The sequence below is a fragment of the Astyanax mexicanus genome, chromosome 3 (genome assembly GCF_023375975.1).
Source record: "Astyanax mexicanus isolate ESR-SI-001 chromosome 3, AstMex3_surface, whole genome shotgun sequence".
NCBI classification, from domain to species: domain Eukaryota; kingdom Metazoa; phylum Chordata; class Actinopteri; order Characiformes; family Acestrorhamphidae; genus Astyanax; species Astyanax mexicanus.
The window spans coordinates 31,304,436-31,325,929 of NC_064410.1; the positions used below are offsets into that span (position 1 = coordinate 31,304,436).

Genomic DNA, 21,494 nt, shown 5'->3' on the forward strand with positions numbered 1-21,494 from the left:
ATACTTAAGTTGCCGTAAGTTTCAAAATAGTACATTTATTATGTATTTAAGTACGTATTTTTAGCTCTACTTCCGGCGCCGACGCGAGTGGCTGCCTGTTCCAGTAGCTCCGTCTAGGTGGAGGAATCAGATGGTGCAACTCTGGACATGTGTACGTGAAGGAGGTGATCTGCTGTCGGGATATTGAACTGTTAGCGGTGAGTCTCCGACCTTATTACATGCCGCGGGAGCTCTCTCACGCGATCCTCGTGTGTGTTTACATCCAGCCGAGAGCGGACGTGCAGGCGGCGTGTGACGTCATCCACTCCACCGTCGCAGCGCTGCAGACACAGCACCCTGACGCCTTCTATGTGATCACTGGTGACTTTAATCACGTAACGCTGGACTCTACCCTGCCTGCCTTTTTCCAGTTTGTGGACTGTCCCACCAGGAAAAACAGGACCATAGACTTGCTGTATGCTAATGTGAAGGATGCATACAGGGCTATTCCACTACCACCGCTGGGGAAATCAGATCACAATCTGGTGTTCCTGCAGCCTCAGTACAAACCACTGGTACTGAGGCAGCCCACTACCACACGCTCATTCAGAGTCTGGTCTCCTGAAGCAGAAGAAGCCCTAAGGGACTGCTATGACACCACTGACTGGAGCGTGCTGCTGCACCCACATGGTGAGGACATTGAGGGGGTGACTCACTGTGTTACGGACTACTTGAATTTCTGTATGGATGTTGCTGTTCCCACAAAGACTGTACGCTGCTTTCCAAACAACAAACCCTGGATTACCAGCTCCGTCAAGGACCTCCTCAACCAAAAGAAGAGGGCGTTCAAAGACGGAAACTTGGTAGAGCTGAAGCGCGTACAGGGGGAACTCAAGGTACGTCTTAAAGAGGCCAAGGAGTCTTACAGGAAGAAGGTGGAAAGAAAGCTGCAAGACAACAACATGAAGGAAGTCTGGGGTGCAATGAAAACCATCACTGGGTGCAAGAACAACAACGGCAACCCAGTAGATGGCGGTGTGGACAGAGCAAACCAGTTCAACAACTTTTACAACAGGTTTGACTGTCCTGCTCCTGCTGCCCCCTCCTCCTACCCTCCTGCAGCATCACCAACATCTTCTCCATCTCTACCATCATCACCACCATCTCCATCACCTTCAACTCCAACTCCACCATCTTCATCACCACCACCATTACCCTCACCTCCATCTTCATCAACATCATCACCGTCATCATCACCACCACCACCACCACCCTCACCTCCATCATCATCTTCATCACCATCAGCACAATCACCCTCACCTCTACCATCTTCATCAGCACCATCATCACCCTCACCTCCACCATCTTCATCATCACCACCATCAACACTATCAACTGGCAGACAAATCATCTCCTCCAGTCCACCAACCTTTACTGCTGACCAGGTCAGGAGACAGCTGAGGAGACTTCACCCCAGGAAGGCAGCTGGCCCGGACAGAGTGTGCCCCAGAATGCTCAAGGCATGTGCTGTTCAACTGGGTGAGCCCCTCCAACATGTTTTTAACCTCAGTCTGCGTCTAGGGAGAGTTCCTGCCACGTGGAAGACAACCTGTCTCATTCCTGTTCCCAAGAAGGCACACCCGAAGGAGCTGAATGACTACAGGCCTGTTGCTTTGACATCTCATGTGATGAAGACCATGGAGCGACTGCTGCTGGACCAACTCAGACCTCAGGTCCACCATGCTGAGGACCCACTGCAGTTTGCGTACCGGGAAAAGGTGGGAGTGGAAGATGCCATCCTCTATCTCCTGCACAGAGCTCACTCTCATCTGGACAAGGGGGGAGGTGCTGTGAGGGTCATGTTCTTCGACTTCTCCAGTGCCTTCAACACCATCCAGCCCCTACTACTGAGAGACAAGCTGATGGAGATGGAGGTGGATATGCACCTGGTCACCTGGATCACTGACTACCTTACTGGGAGACCACAACATGTCAGGATCAGGGACTGCTCCTCTGACACAGTGATCAGCAGCACAGGAGCACCACAGGGGACTGTTCTCTCTCCAGTCCTGTTCACACTGTACACATCAGACTTCAAATACCACTCGGAGTCATGCCACATGCAGAAGTTCTCTGACGACACTGCAATCGTGGGGTGTGTGCGTAATGATGATGAGAGGGAGTACAGAACCCTGGTTGAGGATTTTGTGGTGTGGTGCAAGATGAACCATCTGCAGCTGAACATCTCCAAAACCAAGGAGATGTGCATAGACTTCAGGAGGTCCAGGCCCTCTGCTCAGCAGCCAATCTCCATCGAGGGGGTCGACGTGGAGGTGGTCAAATCCTACAAATACCTTGGTGTGCACCTGGACGACAGGCTGGACTGGTCAGTGAACACTGACTCCCTCTACAGGAAGGCTCAGAGCAGACTGTACTTCCTCAGAAGGCTCAGGGCTTTCAACATCTGCCAGAAACTCCTCCTGATGTTCTACCAGTCTGTGGTAGCCAGCGTCCTCTTTTACACTGTTGTGCGTTGGGGAGGCAGCATCAGCAAGAGGGATGCTGGACGACTGGACAGGCTGGTGAGGAAAGCTGGTTCTGTGCTGGGATTAGAGCTGGAGTCCTTAACACCACTGGCAGAGAGGAGAGCCCTCAGTAAGCTGCTGAACATCATGGACAATGTTCACCACCCTCTGCACAGCACCATCACCAGGCAGAGGAGCTCATTCAGCGGCAGACTGCTGTCCCAGTCCTGCTCCACAGACAGACTCCGAAAGTCTTTTGTTCCTCAGGCCATAAGACTGTTCAACTCCTCTCAGCACAGCAAACTAAAGACTCTGTGAAACATTTTCATTCCGGCCACTCTGGCCACACCATGGACACACCCCCAGCTATGGACACACTCTCAGACTTGCTGATGCCTAGAACACTTTTTATAGTTCTACCATATTTTGCACTAGTAGTTCATTCACTAGTTAATTCATCTACTGTTTACGTATCTTTTGCACTGTTTACGTATCTTTTGCACTGCTTAATTTAATTTAAATTATTATAAAACTGTATTTGCACTTTCTGTTTGGCTGACATCAGTTATCCTCACATTATGCACATCAACTGGTGTTCACTGTCTATTGTGTTCAACTGCACTACCTCCATTCTCCATCTCCATTACACACACACACACACGAAGACTGTACATTTACACTGTATATTCTATTTCTTATTTGATTGTATTTATATGTATCTTTATATTTTATATTTTGTCTTTTTTAACTTTGTGTATTGTGTAACCTGCTGCTGGATGCCAAGAATTTCCCCCCGGGGGTCTATCTGTCTATCTGTCTGTCTGTCTATCTGTCTGTCTGTCTGTCTGTCTATCTGTCTGTCTGTCTGTCTATCTATCTATCTATCTATCTATCTATCTATCTATCTATCTATCTATCTATCTATCTATCTATCTATCTATCTATCTATCTATCTATCTATCTATCTATCTATCTATCTATCTATCTATCTATCTATCTATCTATCTATCTATCTATCTATCTATCTATCTATCTATCTATCTATCTATCTATCTATCTATCTATCTATCTATCTATCTATCTATCTATCTATCTATCTATCTATCTATCTATCTATCTATCTATCTATCTATCTATCTATCTATCTATCTATCTATCTATCTATCTATCTATCTATCTATCTATCTATCTATCTATCTATCTATCTATCTATCTATCTATCTATCTATCTATCTATCTATCTATCTATCTATCTATCTATCTATCTATCTATCTATCTATCTATCTATCTATCTATCTATCTATCTATCTATCTATCTATCTATCTATCTATCTATCTATCTATCTATCTATCTATCTATCTATCTATCTATCTATCTATCTATCTATCTATCTATCTATCTATCTATCTATCTATCTATCTATCTATCTATCTATCTATCTATCTATCTATCTATCTATCTATCTATCTATCTATCTATCTATCTATCTATCTATCTATCTATCTATCTATCTATCTATCTATCTATCTATCTATCTATCTATCTATCTATCTATCTATCTATCTATCTATCTATCTATCTATCTATCTATCTATCTATCTATCTATCTATCTATCTATCTATCTATCTATCTATCTATCTATCTATCTATCTATCTATCTATCTATCTATCTATCTATCTATCTATCTATCTATCTATCTATCTATCTATCTATCTATCTATCTATCTATCTATCTATCTATCTATCTATCTATCTATCTATCTATCTATCTATCTATCTATCTATCTATCTATCTATCTATCTATCTATCTATCTATCTATCTATCTATCTATCTATCTATCTATCTATCTATCTATCTATCTATCTATCTATCTATCTATCGTAATGCTAAAAGTACGTACTTTTCCATGTAAGATATACTTTAAAAATATATATATACACTTAAATGCACTTTTCTTTTACAAGGGCTCAGTGTTCTCTTTTACCTGTGCTCTTTAATTCTACATCCGTCTACCTGTGTCTCTTAACCTGTGCTCTTCTGTGCTTCTAACCATTTTCTAACCATGCCTGTTTTATTCTACCTGTGCTCTTTAAATTATCATTTTCTCTGTTTCTCTTGCGTTGTTCGTCTAGCCAGTGAATTAGAACTTTATTGTCCTGACTACTAAATAGTTTTTAGTGTTGTAATGAGCTGCTAGCTTTTATTATCATGGCTGCCTGAGATTTCATAATACCAGTCTTTTGTAGATGACATTGTTGAGCCTTGATTTAGGACGTCACCTTTTGATGGCAGACCTTTTTTTATTGTTACTGCTGATGACTAATTTCTATCCCTTTCTTCAGGGAAACTATCCAGCTCCTCTGTTTCTCAGGTTGTGGATTATGATAGTTTAATTCCTGCCCTGTGGATGTTGTTGATGATGTCACTGGCTGTTTTTCTGTTTTTTTTTTTTTTTTTTTTTTTCTTTTTTTCTTTACGGTTCTCACAGTATTTCTGTCATCAGTTGCTCTTGTTTTTCTTGGCTGACCTGTTTGCCAGTTTGTCTGGTTGCTGGTACACCAGGGGTTTCTTCCTTTTTTCAAGACCGGTGTTGGCTATTCTCAGTGCTTGTGCAATGGCTCTGATTTTGCCTCTTTTCTCAGTCCCAGTATGACTTGGTTTTCTCCCATAGATTACTATTTGGTCTCCATGTTGTTTTTACCAAGAAGGCAAAACTCAAGGCTCAATAAAAAATATGAATCTTGATAGGGCACACCCAGGTAACAACAATCACCTGTCAGCATTAGGGGAGGGACAAAATATTGATATTGCGATATGTTTTATTGATTTTGTTTGTGACACATTACCGCAGGGGTCATTAATAGGCGGACCACGGTCCGGGTCCAGACCCAGACATTGTCCAATGCGGACCCAAACCGATAAACTACCGAGAAGGATTTAATTCTGACAGTGTACTTTTAAAGCGGCGGGACAATTGTTGTCTTTATGGTTACGTGCTTTGCGGAGCAGTAAACGTACAGACCTATCACGCGTGTTGTAAGATCACCACACGCTCTCCTCTGCCAATCAGATCTGTGCAGACCACTGCCCTGGCTAGTGAATTGGGACGCGTCTGGGAAAAAAACGCCTTTATAAAAAGACTGGGAGCCTGAGAACTGGCGGAAAAACGAGAATGGGCGGAAACTAAAGACACGCTGAGCGCGACAGAGACAGGGAGGAATGTACACAAAATCAGAGAGGCATTTTTTATTGTTATTATATATTTTTAATCATAGTTCAAACAACCTCACAGTTCAGATGTTTCATATACTATATAGCAATGAATCATAAGTTAAAAATGGCGACGGTCCGGACCTTGGACTGACAAAATTTTCTCCAACTGGACCGTACTGAGTTCTAATTAAATACCCCTGCATTGTCGTAACATGGCATCAAATATCTATTTTTTATCGAAACATAAATGCTCTAAAAGCAGAGATAATCTCCTTTAACTTAGAACTTTAACTTGCAAATTACAATTATCTCAGTCACAATTACATACATAGCAACACAGCTCACATTTCCAAGAGGGGCTGATTTTCTTGGTGGGGGTGCTGAATTTGACACACAAGTTTGATTTAAGTTATTTATTTTTTACTCCACATGGTGGCGCTTATCACATGTACTGCTCTGGGACAAAAAAATAAGAGAACACTTAAAAATGATGAGTTTCTTTGATTTTACCAAATTAAAAACCTCAGGTATATAATCAAGATCAAGATGGATGATCACAAGCCATCAAACCAAGCTGAGCTGATTGAGGTTTTGCACCAGGAGTGGCGTAAAGTTATCCAAAAGCAGTGTGTAAGACTGGTGGAGGAGAACCTGCCAAGATGCATGAAAACTGTAATTAAAAACCAGGTTCCACCAAATATTGATTTCTGAAATATTGATTCATTAAAAACAGCTGTGAATCAGAATAGAAGTACTTGTGCAACCCCACTTCTTATCTTCTTCTTCCAGTTATTTGGGCATCGGTTTGATCCATATTTTAAAGTAAAAAAGTTTTCCACAAATATTATTGTTCTTTCAGCTCTGTTTTTCCTCTTTTATTTGCTGAAAACACTCGACATTATGAACACAGCTGAAAGAAGGGAAAACATTTAACAGTGACTTTTTAACAGTGTTTTATTAGAACAGATGCAAATAAACATAAATGTATAATTCTACTGTTTACATAATGATATGTAAAAAGTAAAGTAAAGAATTTCTCATATTTAAGAAAGTAGTTCATATCCTGTGATCTAGTCTGAAGAACAAAGCTTGGTTCCAGATTTCCACTGGAGACAACCAACCAGATCAGATCATCTGATTTCACATCATTGGGCATTGATTCAGCAAACCAGATGTTGATACGATGATAACTATAAATAATACTACTCCATTAGGTAAGCTTTAGAGGTTTTTGTAAACACATCTGTACACTGTAAAACCACCAATTTTTTTTATCAATGTTTGAAATTTTTTATTGATTCTAATATTAGTGGTTTATTGAGCCCCCCCAAAAAACTAAAACTTGCACGGAAAAGCAACTTTCAAAACTGTCATTTTCAAACTTGCCTAAGACTATAGCACAATCCTGGACATGTGATATTTTATCCAGTATGTTAAATTAAAATAAGCAAAAGAAATAGTTACTATACGTTGAAAAAGTGTTACCTAAAGGGTACCCAAAGACACTTTTACGTTAGTTTGAGAGAGTATAGTGTATGAGAATATGATCAATAACTCCAGTATGAGAATACTGACGCAGAACAACATGAGTCAATAACAGCAACAGCAGCCGTGAACCGCGAACGCGATCGAGCCGGTTTATCCAGACTGTCTGAAATCTCTCGGGCTGAGAGCTAAATGAGTAAAGAGAGCTGGGTGCGTGCCTGCATGCACGTGTGTGTGTGAGTGTGTGTGTGTGTGTGTGTGACCCCGGGTCACGCACAGAGGGGTTTATTAGAGTTTCTAGCAGACAGATCCTCTCCTCATACTATCTATCAATGTTCTCATGCCAATCTCTTTTTTTTTTCCTCTCCCTCTAAGTACTTTCCATTATTGAAATACTTGAAATGCACACTGTGTGTGTGTGTCTGTGTGTGTGTGTGTGTGTGTGTGTGTGTGTGTGTGTGTGTGTGTGTGTGTGTGTGTGTGTGTGTGTGTGTGTGTGTGTGTGTGTGTGCTTACACTCGTCTGGTAGACCTGATACAGTTTTAAGTTCTGACCTGTCCCTGACCCGCACCTGTTTGTAAAGAGTGTGTGACTGTTGTGGAGTTGTTTTTGGCAGTGTGCCAGTGATCGGATCAGCTTGAGTGTGTGTGTATGTGTGGGGTTTGTGTGGGTTTGTGTGTGTGTGTGTGTGTGTGTGTGTGTGTGTGTGTGTGTGTGTGTTCCGTCATGTACACAGGGGCATGACCAGACATAAGATCCCACGTACGCCAGGACCTTGTAACCAATTAACACCTGTTAGCACATCGGTGTTTGTTGAGCTGCTGCATTACTGCACACTATTCTCAGGCCGTAATATTGTATCCATCTTCGTAGCAAAAGATCCAGACAATGTTATATACAAACCGCTTGTATTTCGGACAATGAAACTGAAACACCTGGTTTTAGACCACAATAATTTATTGTCTCGACGGACAGTTCTGGTGGAAACAGGAGAGTTGAGGTGCACATTGAATTCTGCCGTGATTTGGGCAGCCGTGGTTTTATGTTTTTTGGATACAATCCGGGTTAGCACCCGAGCATCTCTTTCAGACAGCTTAATCTTGCATCCACAGTTAATCCTGTTGGATGTGGTTGGTCCTTTTTGGTGGTATGCTGACATTACCCTGGATACCGTGGCTCTTGATACATCACAAAGACTTGCTGTCTTGGTCACAAATGCACCAGCAAGACGTGCACCAACAATTTGTCCTCTTTTGAACTCGGTATGTCATACATAATGTTGTGTGCATTGCAATATTTAGAGCAGAACTGTGCTCTTACCCTGCTAACTGAACCTTCACACTCTGCTCTTACTGGTGCAATGTGCAATTAATGAAGATTGGCCACCAGGCTGCTCCAATTTAGCCATGAAACCTCCAACACTAAAATGACAGGTGTTTCAGTTTCATTGTCCATCCCCTGTATTTTCCAAGCCATTACGTGGTTTTTCAATTGACCCTGATTTTTGCCAACCCACGTAATATCGCCTTGCTGTGTATGACCCTTGGACTGTCTCTATAATTTGGTAATACTATTGATGTCACGTGTAATTGGCAAGAAAATTATCTTCATGAACTGGAAAACAATAAATAACATTAACATCAATCACTGGACAAGTTCCTCTATAGAAACATTCTCAGAACCCATCAAACATTGATTGGACACATCTAATTCACACTACAGTAAATTATGTAGTAATCAAACAAAAGTAAATAAATAAGTAAATAGAATTAGGTAAACTTACACATGTTTGTGATTTTGTTTTCTGTTTAGCTATGTTTAGGGACATGTTCTGAAAAAAAAAAAGAAAAATAAGAGATCACTAAAATGAGGTGTTTCTTTGATTTTACCAAATTGAAAACCTCTGGAATATATTTAAGAGGAAGATGGTTGATCATAAGCCATCAAGCCAAGCTGAACTGCTTGAATTTTTGCATCAGGAGTAAAGGCATAAAGTTATCCGAAAGCAGTGTGTTAGACTGGTGGAGGAGATCATGCCAAGATGCACAAAAACTGTGACTAAAAAACAGGGTTATTACACCAAATATTGATTTCTGAACTCTTAAAACTTTATTATTAATATTATTAATAGTCCTCCAAAGAAGGCTAGTGGCAGGCTAACAAAAAAAAACCTTTCTATTCATTACATTTAATCAATTTCTGGGGAAAGTGGAGATTTAAGAGTGCATTCAGTAATTTCCTGTAGAATCATATTTAAATGTTGAGTTGAGTTGAGCTCAGAGGTTGTATTATATCCTTCACCACCTTCAACCTTCACTCGAGGTTCAGATCTTAGAGCTGTTGTGTTTCGGATTGACTCACAGCTGCTCTCACTTACACAGTGATCTAATATTAAAGCAATAGTTTCCATTGTCCACTTTCCATTATTTCAACAGCACCTTCCATTGTCTGTCGTTTTCATTTCACCCATTTTTAGTAAATGCGTAGTTGCTTCATGATGCGCTGGATGAGGTGACCAGCTGATGTAATTTTGCATGCATTCCCACCACATTTAAACAAGCAAATCAGACTTATTTTCATGCCCTGGCTTTTGCTCCCATTGCTCGCTTTCCCCTCTCTCTCTCCGTCTCTCTAACTTTGTTTCTCTTTTTGACAAAAAAATGCTTATTTATTTTGTACATTTTTTGTTTGTATTTCATCCTGTATGTGTCTTAGGCTGCAGTGTCTGCATCGTCTCTTCTCTCTCGTTTTCCTGTGTGTTCTCCAGACTGTGTTCACTCATTCTGTGCTTGGTTAGAGTTCTGAAAATATTGAAATTTGATACGACATATTCATATGTTACAATTGAATACTATATATTGTGATATTGATATATTGTTACACCCTTACTCTGGAATGTTGGTGCACTGTTCTACTGTGCAGTGAAACCTGGACAAAATTGACCTGTATTGAAGAGTTATAAGAAAAAATCCTATTATGTGTCATCTCTATAAAATCCAGCATCAAAAGTTTTTAAATCATCTAAACAAGTTCTGATTCATTAGAAATTTCCACATGTAGCAAAGAAATGTTTGAAAAAGAAGATGCAGAATTTTAGGAAAAGAGCAAATCTCCAGCTGTTAAGCATAAGGGGTTGTTATACCATGTTTTGAGTTGTTACAGTCAGTGGCAAAAGGAACATTTCCCTGGTTGATTTGAAGAATGATTTCAGTAAAATCCACCAAATTCTGCAAATTTTAAACCATCTGTTGAACAAAAAAATCCAGAAAATGATAAGGGGCTTATTTCTGAAGTAAGAAAAAGATTTTAAACCCATCTCAGAAACTGCTCTGGACCATCTTAAGGGCACAAGCTGAAGGTTTTTCTCATGACCCTCACAGTTTCCAAATCTAAACATTGTCGAAAATCTGTAGAGAAAAAAAGATGTATTTTTTGCAAGAAATATTTGCCCAAACAAGAACTGAAAGCTTCTAAGATGCTACAAAAAGCATGTACAAGCTTTGAAACTCACCAAAAGGGCATGGAACTAAGTATGTACTGACCATGCAGGGTGCAAAAACATTTGCTTTAGGGTGCTTTCCTCTTTGTGTTATGAAATTTCGATTAGTTTGTGCTAGATATTTATAATAAGGTTTTATCTATAACACTACATTTAACATAAGGTCATTTTTTACACACTTGACTATTCACACGACCAAGGGTGCCCAGACTTTTGCACACCCCTGTATGTGGGCTGTGTGTGTTCTTGTGAGTTTTTTTTTTTTTTTTTGCATATTTTGTTGGAGTTGACACAGACACACACTGGGCCACGCGAACAAGAGCGTGACGCGAGATGCATGCGCATAAACACACACACACACACACACACACACACACACACACACACACACACACACACACAGATACACACACACACACACGCACACACACACAGATTGTGTATGTCATGGGCTGGTTTCTTGGAAATCCCCATCATCTAAATAAGGGTGAGCGTAGGACATGGGCAAAAATACACATACTGCCTACAGGAGGAAGTGTGTGTGTGTGTGTGTGTGTGTGTGTGTGTGTGTGTGTGTGTGTGTGTGTGTGTGCAATAATGCATTGTGTGTTTTTCCATGTTTGCAGCTGTAATCTTATGTTTGTATGATATGTACATTGTGGAGGAGTGATTGTCAAAACAACCCATGTGCTCGTTACAGTCTTAGCTCATTTTTCATCCTGTCTGTGTGTGTGTGTGTGTGTGTGTGTGTGTGTGTGTGTGTGTGAGCAAGAAATATGTAATGAGCATTATGTAGTATTTTTACTTTAAAATAACAGCTTCTAAATCTTGTTGATGCTGCACTCAACAGGGACTGCTACTTTGGACTTTTGGAAAACACTAATGACAGCTGCATAATGCTGTGTAACTGCAGTCATATTTGTGTAAAATCTTGTAATATTTCTAAACTAGGTCAGTACATATGCTCCTTTTATTTTCAGTGATGGTTCTGTATTAGTCAGCTTGTCAACTAATGCTGTGAAAAGCGTGTCTTTTAGTTGTTGCTCGAAGCGCAATTTACACTACCTGACTGAAGGGGAGCCCTGGAGTAAGAATCACCAGTTCTTGGATAATGCTGAATTAGTCTTTATCTTTAGAATTGGGAAAAGGCCCAAATCATATGTTTTTCTGGTATACATATGTTTGATCTCTCTCTATTTGGGTAGTGCACATCAGCATCTTATAGGCTTTATTTAAACATGGCATTTACAAGTATCAGAGGTGATCCAATCAAATGAACGCCAAAAAGTGTAGCTGTTCATATCTGCCGTTTTTATATAGTTTACACTGAAGGAGGAGCCAGTTACAGTAATGGTCTTAAGGTTTTCTTTGCACTGAATTTGACCTTCTGCTGTTATTATGTATGTTTTAACAGAGACATTGTTAATGTGGGCGGTGATTTACTGTAGGGGATGCTTTTGAGAAAGTTTGGAATTTTCACAATAGTAATAATATGGTCATATTTGCCTCTGATTACCTTTCGTACTTTGTGTTCACCACTTACGATCAGATTACCCAGAATTCTTGTTCATGTTGAAGAACATGACATGTTTGGTTTGTATTCCGGAAAATATTGATTTGAAAATTAAGATCAGAAAAGGTTAGGAAAGCCAAATTGAAGCAAAATGAAATATTTTCTATTACATTTAGAATCTCCAGCAACAGTTCTTATTATACATTATTATGCTTGAATTTAAATTAGCAAGATATAGAAAATGTAAAAATGTAAAAAAAAAAAAAAAAAAAATCCTGCCTGTTGGAGAAGTTACTTTTCCTTTACTCCCCCCAATTCCTGGTGGTCTCAAGCCCTGTAGGCTCAGACTAACTCTCAAACTCTATTAAAACTAAACAAATATTTAAATTTCTGAGCATTATGGCACCAATCTGTGCCATAAAGATCAGGTGTGTTTATTGCATGATGTAAATGATGTGAGGAAAAGAGGATTGTAGCTGATTGCAGATCAGCATCCAGAGAGGCTTTTTCACTTAGATTTAATTTACAATCACAGAGTCTGCAGTTCCAGCCTTTCCCTAAACACTCATCTTTTCCTTACTGGAAATGCTTAACTAAACAAACAGTGAAACAAAGGAGGAGGCCACAACACACACACACACACACACACACACACGCGTATATACACAGAGTGGAGAGCCATTGTGCTGCCGGAATGATTCATGTACTTTTTTTTTATTTAGTCTATTCTTCACAATGTGTGTGAAAACTGTGATGGGTTGCCAGAGTTCACACTTGTCTGTTATCATGATCTTTCAGGACAATTTAAATTTGATTGAAAATAACTGAGACCAGCATAAAAAATCACCTATTTATTTTTAATGTAAAATTTTAGGGCATGTTTTTGTTTATTAAATGTAAGCAGATCCATGCTTTTTTGCATGCTGTTTACATTTTCCTCAAATATAAGCAAACAATTAAATAAATTCTCATTTACTGCAGGTTTTACACTTATTCATGTGAATGTAGTGTATTTTCAAAGCTCGAGTGAAAATGTGCTCTACATTAATATTTTAACAATTCTGTAGTTTAAATTGGACATATTTGTTAATTAATTACATTACATGCAGTTTAATCAGTTTATCTGTTCCAGTCTATTGGGAAGTTTGATGTATTTTTGATGATCATGTTAAATGAATTAGTACACTCTATATATAGTGTAAAGTGTGCGTGCACAGCATAATGTTCAGTAATAATCCCTGCAACCATTATAAAATATTAAACATTTAACTTTTCTAAAACACCTGATGCATTTTTAATAGTAAAGAGATTTTTGTCCACAAAACTATATATGTGTCACCAATATTATAATTTCCCAGTAATATGAACAATACTTTAATAAGATATTAATAATGATTAACCCAAAAGTGTAATAATTCTCAATAGTTTGATACGATATCACAGATAATGAACCTGAAAGTGTAATACATTCCCAATAATGTAATAAGATATTATAAATGATAAACCTAAATGCTTAGTACATTTCCAATAATATAATTCTATATTACAATTATTTAATCTTAAAGTACAATACATTCCCAGTATTAAGTATTAAGATGTCACATTATAGGTAAATTAAAATCGTGATATGCATTATATTCACATTATTTAGTGATTTATTACATTATTGAGAAATAATTCAAATATAGGAATTGATAAAGACCACCATTGTTTTTTTCAACTATTGTAGGACCAACACCTAAACTTAACCCGCTGCCTTCCTCTCTTTGTTAAGATGTTTGGTCTTCATAGAGATAGTAGTACTAGAACACACACACACACAAACACACAAAAACACAAACACACACTTGGGGTTAACCACATGGACTAAAATACTTCCTTCAATGATGCCTCTGCCAGAATCTCAGACCCAGAAGACCTGTCCATAAGCGATTGTCTGAAACGGAATACTGCCGTAGGGTGTGTGTGTGTGTGTGTGTGTGTGTGTGTTTGCTGTCCTTGGAGAGCAATCCTTAGCCTAAGGAGACTAAACACACACACACACACACACACACACACACACACACACACACAGTGTCCGTGTCTGCCTCTCAGTCAGCTGAGTGTGATTATGAGTGCTGCTGGGACATGACTCCCCTGGGGACAACTTGACCCAATGTTGCTAAAAACACCATCATGAGAACTCTCCTCTGCTCTCCTTCTCTCTGTGTCTCTCTATTCTCTGCTACTGTGTCTTCTCTCTGCCTTTCTTTTTTTCCTCCTCAAACTGACCTGATGTTCTGTCCTTACAGTCAGGTTTTGTTAAATAGACACTAACAATAAAACGTATGAGAATCTCTATTGTTAAAATGTTTTAATAGGTGGACTAAAGAACTTCCCTATCCTACGTAGTCTTTGTAAAGTGTTGTCAGTGCAGTTTCCATTCCAGGCGTTGTACCAAATCTGATTCCCTCTGCGAGCATATATCAGACTGGGTTAATCTACAGTTACAGTAGATACAGTAATCACAAACCTAAGAATTTGCACCAGTACTGCTGCCTATGTACGTGCATGTACATAAAGGGGAGTTGGATTTCTGCGAAACTGTTTTTTTCCCTCTTCGGTTTTTGATTGGATGACTTTAGCCTGTCTCAGCTTTTTTTAATTGGTTTGAAAATGTAAATTATTGAAAAAATTGCTTTCACATTGCAAACGAACCAGACCATGGTTCAGTAGATCTTTGGTTTGTGGTCCACAGAGAAACCAAAAACTGAAATATTTCTACAATATATATTGCAGTATTTAAATACAGTCATTTTCACCAGACGCCTAAAGAAGTCACCTGAAATAAAAAATGTAACATTTATTAATAACGCACTCCATGTATTCAAGATTGGAATGAAATACATATTTGTGAGACATAATCTGCCTCTTGTATAAATGTCATAGAATATGAGAACTGTTCATATTCTCTATAAAATCAAACACTAAAAGATTTTCAATATGATTTGATATAATTTCACTTTACATTATTATTGTGCATTAATGCAGTTTTTTTTCATAGGCTTGTTTGAGGCCAGTTCAGTTACACATAAAATGTCACCATGTATCCTCTTATCATGTTCATAGTGTAGCTTATAATTCCTGTGAATCATTTTCAGAAACGTTTCCTTTCTTTAAAGAGTGTTTTGACCGTGGAAAACTATGAACTAAGTAGTGTCAATTTTTGCTGAGGTTATCTCTTCTGACCACAATGTTAAGGCATTTTATCAAATATGAGCAGTTAAGATGAAAATTGACCTTGCTGTCATACATGCCCAGGCTATGACACTACCTCCACCATGTTTCACAGGCACCATAGAGGTGTGGTATGTGTCAGTTTTAATCTGCACAGTACAGGAAAATAGTATATTTTACAATGTTTTTTTTTTTTTTAGTAACTGTTTTCAGTAACATTAACAATTATTAATCCGGAACTCTAAACATTGTGCTGCTTTATTTTAAAATCATGTGTTTCTGTTAAAATTACTATTTTGACTTAATTTTAAATATATTAGCAGGTCATGTTCCTATATTATTTAACTTTATTGTACTGGCCCGTATCCCCCAGTTAAAGAATATTGTATAATTGTCTTAAGTATTTCTGTAATTAACCATAGAAATTAGTTTTTGAGATGCAGATTCAGTTCTCTCTTTTAGTCACATTTTACATTCCTTTAAGAAACCTTGTTTATGTATTTTTTGTTCATTTGCTGTAGCTGGGAAATGAGCACAGACACACACACGCACGCACACACACACACACACACACACACACACACACACACACACACAAACTCTCTTAACACGCACATACATAACACTTGAACACACTGACCCCACTTAACCTGGGGATTTACTGTGACACAGGGCCACGGTGTACATGTAAACCCAACACACACACACACACACACACTCACCGACACAGTATGCCTACATGCTCAGCAAAAAGTGTGCGTCTGGTGCTGGTTAACATAGCAGACATTTTTCTCTCACACACACACACACACACTGCAGCTCTGGCCTCTCAGACACACATGAGTCTGATTATGACTCAGTATTACATTACCTGCATTCTGCACTCGCAAAAATCGCTGAGTAAACCTGCCACAGTTCCTCAATGTTAAAAAAAAAACAAATCTATACACACAGTGTTGTAAAAAATGAATACATAATATTTAGACACCCCTTCTAATCCAGCTCATATACATTGTAATCTCCATAGAAAAGAGCTCTGCTGATAGAATGGGTCACTCTGGAGCAGACACACAAGAGCCTAAGTTCATGGTGTGCAATGCCAGGCATTGTGTAGAAGTTAGAGGTATGTGTTTCAGTACAGACTTTCCCAGCATGTTTTGAATTCTCTGTTGCTATGATGTCACAAGATCCAACTTATTTGTGTATGGGCAGTGCTGGTTTAATAGTTAGAGCACCAGGTTATTAATTAAAGGATTGTTCGATGCCCGGTTTCAGCAAGCTGCCACTGTTGGGCCTTGGGCAGCACAATATATGATTCTAACATTGATACTGCTGTGTAGGCATGTGCAATATTCACATGCAATTTCATGTAAGGCCAATATAATTAAACAATACAGCTTATTTGGTGCATGATACAAAAAGAAAAATTCACTGTTTGCATTTTTCTTGAGCTTGCAGCATTGATGATAGTAGAGTCCGAACACTGCGCAAAGCCTTCTCCAGCACATCCCAAAGATTCCATTGATGGAATAAACTGGTCTATATTCAGTATATTCAGGTAGTCAGCTGACCTCATTCTTTCATCTCATACTGCTGCAGACCTGACCAACTGCAGCATCAACCCCACACCATTTACTTAGTTAAATCCAGGTGGGGTATTTTGGCCAGGCAGTATATCTGCCCATTATCTGACATGATTTTTATTTATTATTATTATTATTATTATTATTATTTTTATTTTATTTTTTTCTTGGTACCACATTTATCTTTGATGGCAGATTTGTATTTTCTCAGTATCTTGATGAGGTAGAGTTACCTGGAGTAGTTTTCTTAGCATATTGAAGGAGTTCCTGTAGGTGCTGAACAATAGTTGTTGAACAAGAATTTGGGCATAAGAAGTAACTGATGCTGATGGGGCCCATCACTGATGATAATACTGATATTTTGTATGTAGGGCCAAGATTGAGACAATGTCTTTTTCCAATTGGTCTGGTTCATACAGACCCCACATGGACATGCTATCTGGGGATCTGATTGATCTTGTTTCAGTGTAATTTCAGTTCTGTTTAAATCAAAATAATAGAAAAAGTTTGTATTTGCAATATAAAATTTCACAAACTGTCTAAAATGATCGATAGGTGGATAGATGGACGGATGGATGGATGGATAAATTGACAGAACGGTCTAGACAGACATACAGACAAGATGTCTGTGAGAGCATGTATAGAGAGAAAGAGAAAAAGTTTCTACTGATGTTCTATAGATAAAGTCATTCATAACTAGATGGATAAATACAGAAAGGATGTATGGATGAATGAATAGATAAACAGAATGGTGTTGATAGACAGACAAACAGTGTGTCAGTGAGATAGAGAGCAGTATATAGAGAAAGGATGAATAGAATGTTTCTACAGATGTTTTCTAGATAGAAATGTTAAGCTTGGCTAGATGGATAGATAAATAAAGGATAGATGTGTGTATGGATGGATAGTTGGATATTCATTTGGTGTTTCGTTAAGTGTCTAGTGTCTTTCTTAAGTAGGCCTCAAGTAAAAACAATAAAATTAAAGAAAAAATTAAATATTAGGGGCCTGTACTGGTTTAAATACAAACATTAGAATGATATCGGAGCACAATTGACTGATTCTGCAGTATCATTCTAAAAGTGTACCATATTCAAATGACCCGCCCCACTTTTAAACGGACAGTAAAACCACCATGTAACCTAGCCTCACCAAGACAACCCTCAGGTATCTCCTGACAGCTACACGACTGACTACAGCATGACCTTCGGAGCGTTCTGAAAACCCTTTATTAAAAGCTTTAAGCAGAGTCAGCTCCCTCACACATGACCCGAACAAGAAGAAGGACTTGACACGTCCTGAGCAAACGTTTGCCCGCGGTCACGTGACCGACGCTATACATTTGCAAAGCCTTGGGCAAACAGCCATGGGGAGGGTTTTCTGACCCAGAGGCGCAGTGGCAACAATGGGGGAGCGTATGCAAAACCTGAGGAGGGCGTTTTACCAACGCTCTGCAAACGTTTGCTCGCTACTATAAAAGAGGATTGGCAATTCTCAACACCCCCTCCAACCAACACACACCCTCGCCTTTCTGCGCTAAGTGTCGAGTCAAATTACATGATATTGTTCTCCTGCAGCTTAGAGGTGTGGGTGTATGTGTGTGTATTTGAATATAAACTGTTTTGGCCCAGCTGTCTACTTACTCAGTGTACAGTACGTTTCAGCCGTTAGCTGCAATTATGCCATGCAGGCTGGAGAATATATATATATTTGTTTATTGGGTTGTTGGAAAAAGTTGCATTGTAAGGATGTTGAAATGGTGTGTATCTGTGTGTTTGTGTGTGTGTGTGTGTGTGTGTGTGTACGTACGCAGAGGGTGAGCAGATATGCTGAGTTTTCAAAAAGAGTGAGAGAGGTTTTCTTTGGCTGTACAGTTCAAAGCCAAACTTCAGGGGAGAAACGAAGAACGGTCTGAAGAAAAAAGAGGAAAAAAAAAGAAAAGGAGCTGATTCTTACTTAGAAAATATATTTGTGTGTGTGTGTGTGTGTTGAGACGTGGGGGTCACTCCTAGGGCTTTTGGAGAAGCAGAAAGAATTGGAAAGTTTTACAGCGCCAAGACAAAGTTTGATGTGTGTGTGAGTGTGTGTGTGTGTGTGTGAGTGTGTGTGAGTGTGTGTATGTGTATGCATGGAGAGGGGGAATGACTACAGCAGATTCACTCAGCCTTTTTTATTGGTCACAATTTTTATTACCCCAGCTGGTGTGTGGGGGGTGTGTGTGCGTACAGTACTGTGCAGCCTCAGGCAGCCATGAAAATGGTGTAAAATATAGCTGCACCATATTGGAAAAAACTGACACTGGTACTTTATATATTTACAACAAAATATCTCAGTCAAAAGTGTTTTTAACACACCTTCAATTCAGTCTTTTTATTGTTTTTCCACATTCTAAATAAGTAGGAACAGATGAAATAAAAATTATGTGGTAAACTTAAAAATGTTAAACAACCAAAAAAGGCTGGTAGCTCTAAAGAACTTATCCATTTATGCAGCCAAGGTAACTCTTGCTCTTCCTTTCCTGGGACGATCCTGATGAGAGCCAGTTTAATCATAGCATTACTTTAGATACTTTTAAAGTTCTTGATTTTTTTTTCGGATTGACTGACCTTTATTTCTTAAATTATTTTTTTTTCTTTACTTAGTTAAGTAGTTCTTATAACATGGCTATATTATGTTTGTGCTAGCAGTCTTTTTAATGATTATGTCTCTGGATCATCTAAATTACAAAGTTATAAATGAGCTAAAATATATTGCTGAAAATTACTCAATTTAGTCAGGCATTAACAATAGCCTTTTAAATAAAAAAGCATCTACAGGAATAGTACTTTGTTAATGTGCAAACAACCCTCATTAAACAACAGAGCTGTATGATGAGGTTGAGGTCAGGACTGGGGACACTCAAGTTCCTCCACACCAAAAAACTTGCTTTGTGCACTTGAACAGAGTCATGCTGGAAAATAAAAGCGCTTTCCCTAAATGGTTGCTTTTGTTGTCACAAATTTGGAAACATAGGATTGTCTGAAATGTTTTTAAGATTTCCTTTGCTGGAACTAAGAGGCCAAGGCCAACCCTTAAACCCATATAGCATTCTCCCTCCTCCACCAAACTTTACAGTTGGTGCAGTGTAAATAGCAGGCTATTTATCAGACAGAACATGCTTTTATAGCTTCAGGATCTAGTGGTAGCGGACATTACATTTTGTTGTTAGAAATAGGCGGTAAACTGCTCTGTCATGGAAACCCATGAAGCCATGAAGCTTCTGATGCACAGTTTTTGTGCTGATATTAATGCCAGATGAGACCTGGATCTCTGCAGTTATTGACTCAGCGGAGCATTGGCAGATTTTATGCACCTCAGCGCTTGATGACCCCACTCTGTATAGGCTCTAACTTTATGTGGTGTGAGTTGCTGAGTTTGCACTTCCACATAATACCGCTCACAGCTGATCGTGAAATATCTAGGAGGAACTTACTGACTGACTTGTTGCAGACAAGCTTTTTAGAACAATCTATTTTTTACTCTGATCTTTGTAACATTAATGAAACACCTGAATTCAGTGGTTAAGATGTGTGACCATATACTTCTGTTCATACTGTAAGTAATTAAAGGGTGAATTAAAGTTCTGGATGGACACTTTGTTCCTGTAGCCTTAAAATCCCTTTCTTTCAACATCTCTCTCTCTCTCTCCCTCTCTCTCACACACACACACACATACACATACACACACACTCACTCGGTCACTTGTGCCGCACACACACACACACACACACACCTCACACTCACAGCAAGAGGTGTCAATTCCACACAGCTTAATCCACTACAAATGGAGTAGCGTGCGGTACAGGCACACTCTCTCCCTTCCTCTCTTTTTCTCTTTCTCTCTCTCTCTCTCTCTCTCTCTCTCTCTCTCACACACACCCTGTCTTTTGTTCTCCTCCTTCCCCCCCACTCCTTCCTTCCTGTCACCACTCTTTCCAGCAAATCTCACCCTTCTCCCCAACTCCTGCCTCAGTGTCTCAGACGCTCCTTTCTTTCTTCCTTCCCTCCGCCCCCTCCTCCACCCCCTTCTCTTTCTCTCTCTCTCTCCCTCTCTCCCTCTCTCTCACCCTCTCTCTGAGCGAGAGGAGGTTGGTTCAGTGTGAAAATGCCATCGTGTTCTCCGGACTGCTGCCTCTACCAGGCTGTAGAGGTAAGACTGACCATTACCACAGACTTCACCGCTAACTTTACACACACTCTCTGTGTTCTTTTTCTCCGCCTCACTTTTCCTGCACGTCTGCACAGTTCCTGCTGTACACTTTCAGATGCCTTTACCGGGGACTGGCTTGAATGGCCTTTCTAGATTAGTGTGAACCTCTGGCATGTATAAATAGCTCTACCTAGAAGAACACCTCCAGGTATTTGTGAGTGCTGTAACTGCTGGCCATTCAAACTACAGACTTCAGGTTGTTCTCTTTGCGCAACTGTCATTGACC

At 39.3% G+C, this 21,494-nt stretch overlaps 1 protein-coding gene across 3 annotated transcripts in view; it reads left to right on the forward strand.

Moving 5' to 3' along the window:
* Window positions 1-21,494, forward strand: part of grb10a (growth factor receptor-bound protein 10a) — a 92,683-nt gene that overhangs the window by 42,032 nt on the left and 29,157 nt on the right. The window contains exon 1 of one of the 3 annotated variants that reach the window (XM_049476356.1): window positions 20,880-21,208. The exons of the other annotated variants lie outside the window; for them this stretch is intronic. Within the exon in view, the coding sequence (XP_049332313.1) occupies window positions 21,164-21,208 (45 nt within the window). The 5' untranslated portion in view covers window positions 20,880-21,163. Of the gene's footprint in view, window positions 1-20,879; window positions 21,209-21,494 lie in introns of those variants that run through there. 3 annotated transcript variants of the gene reach the window in all.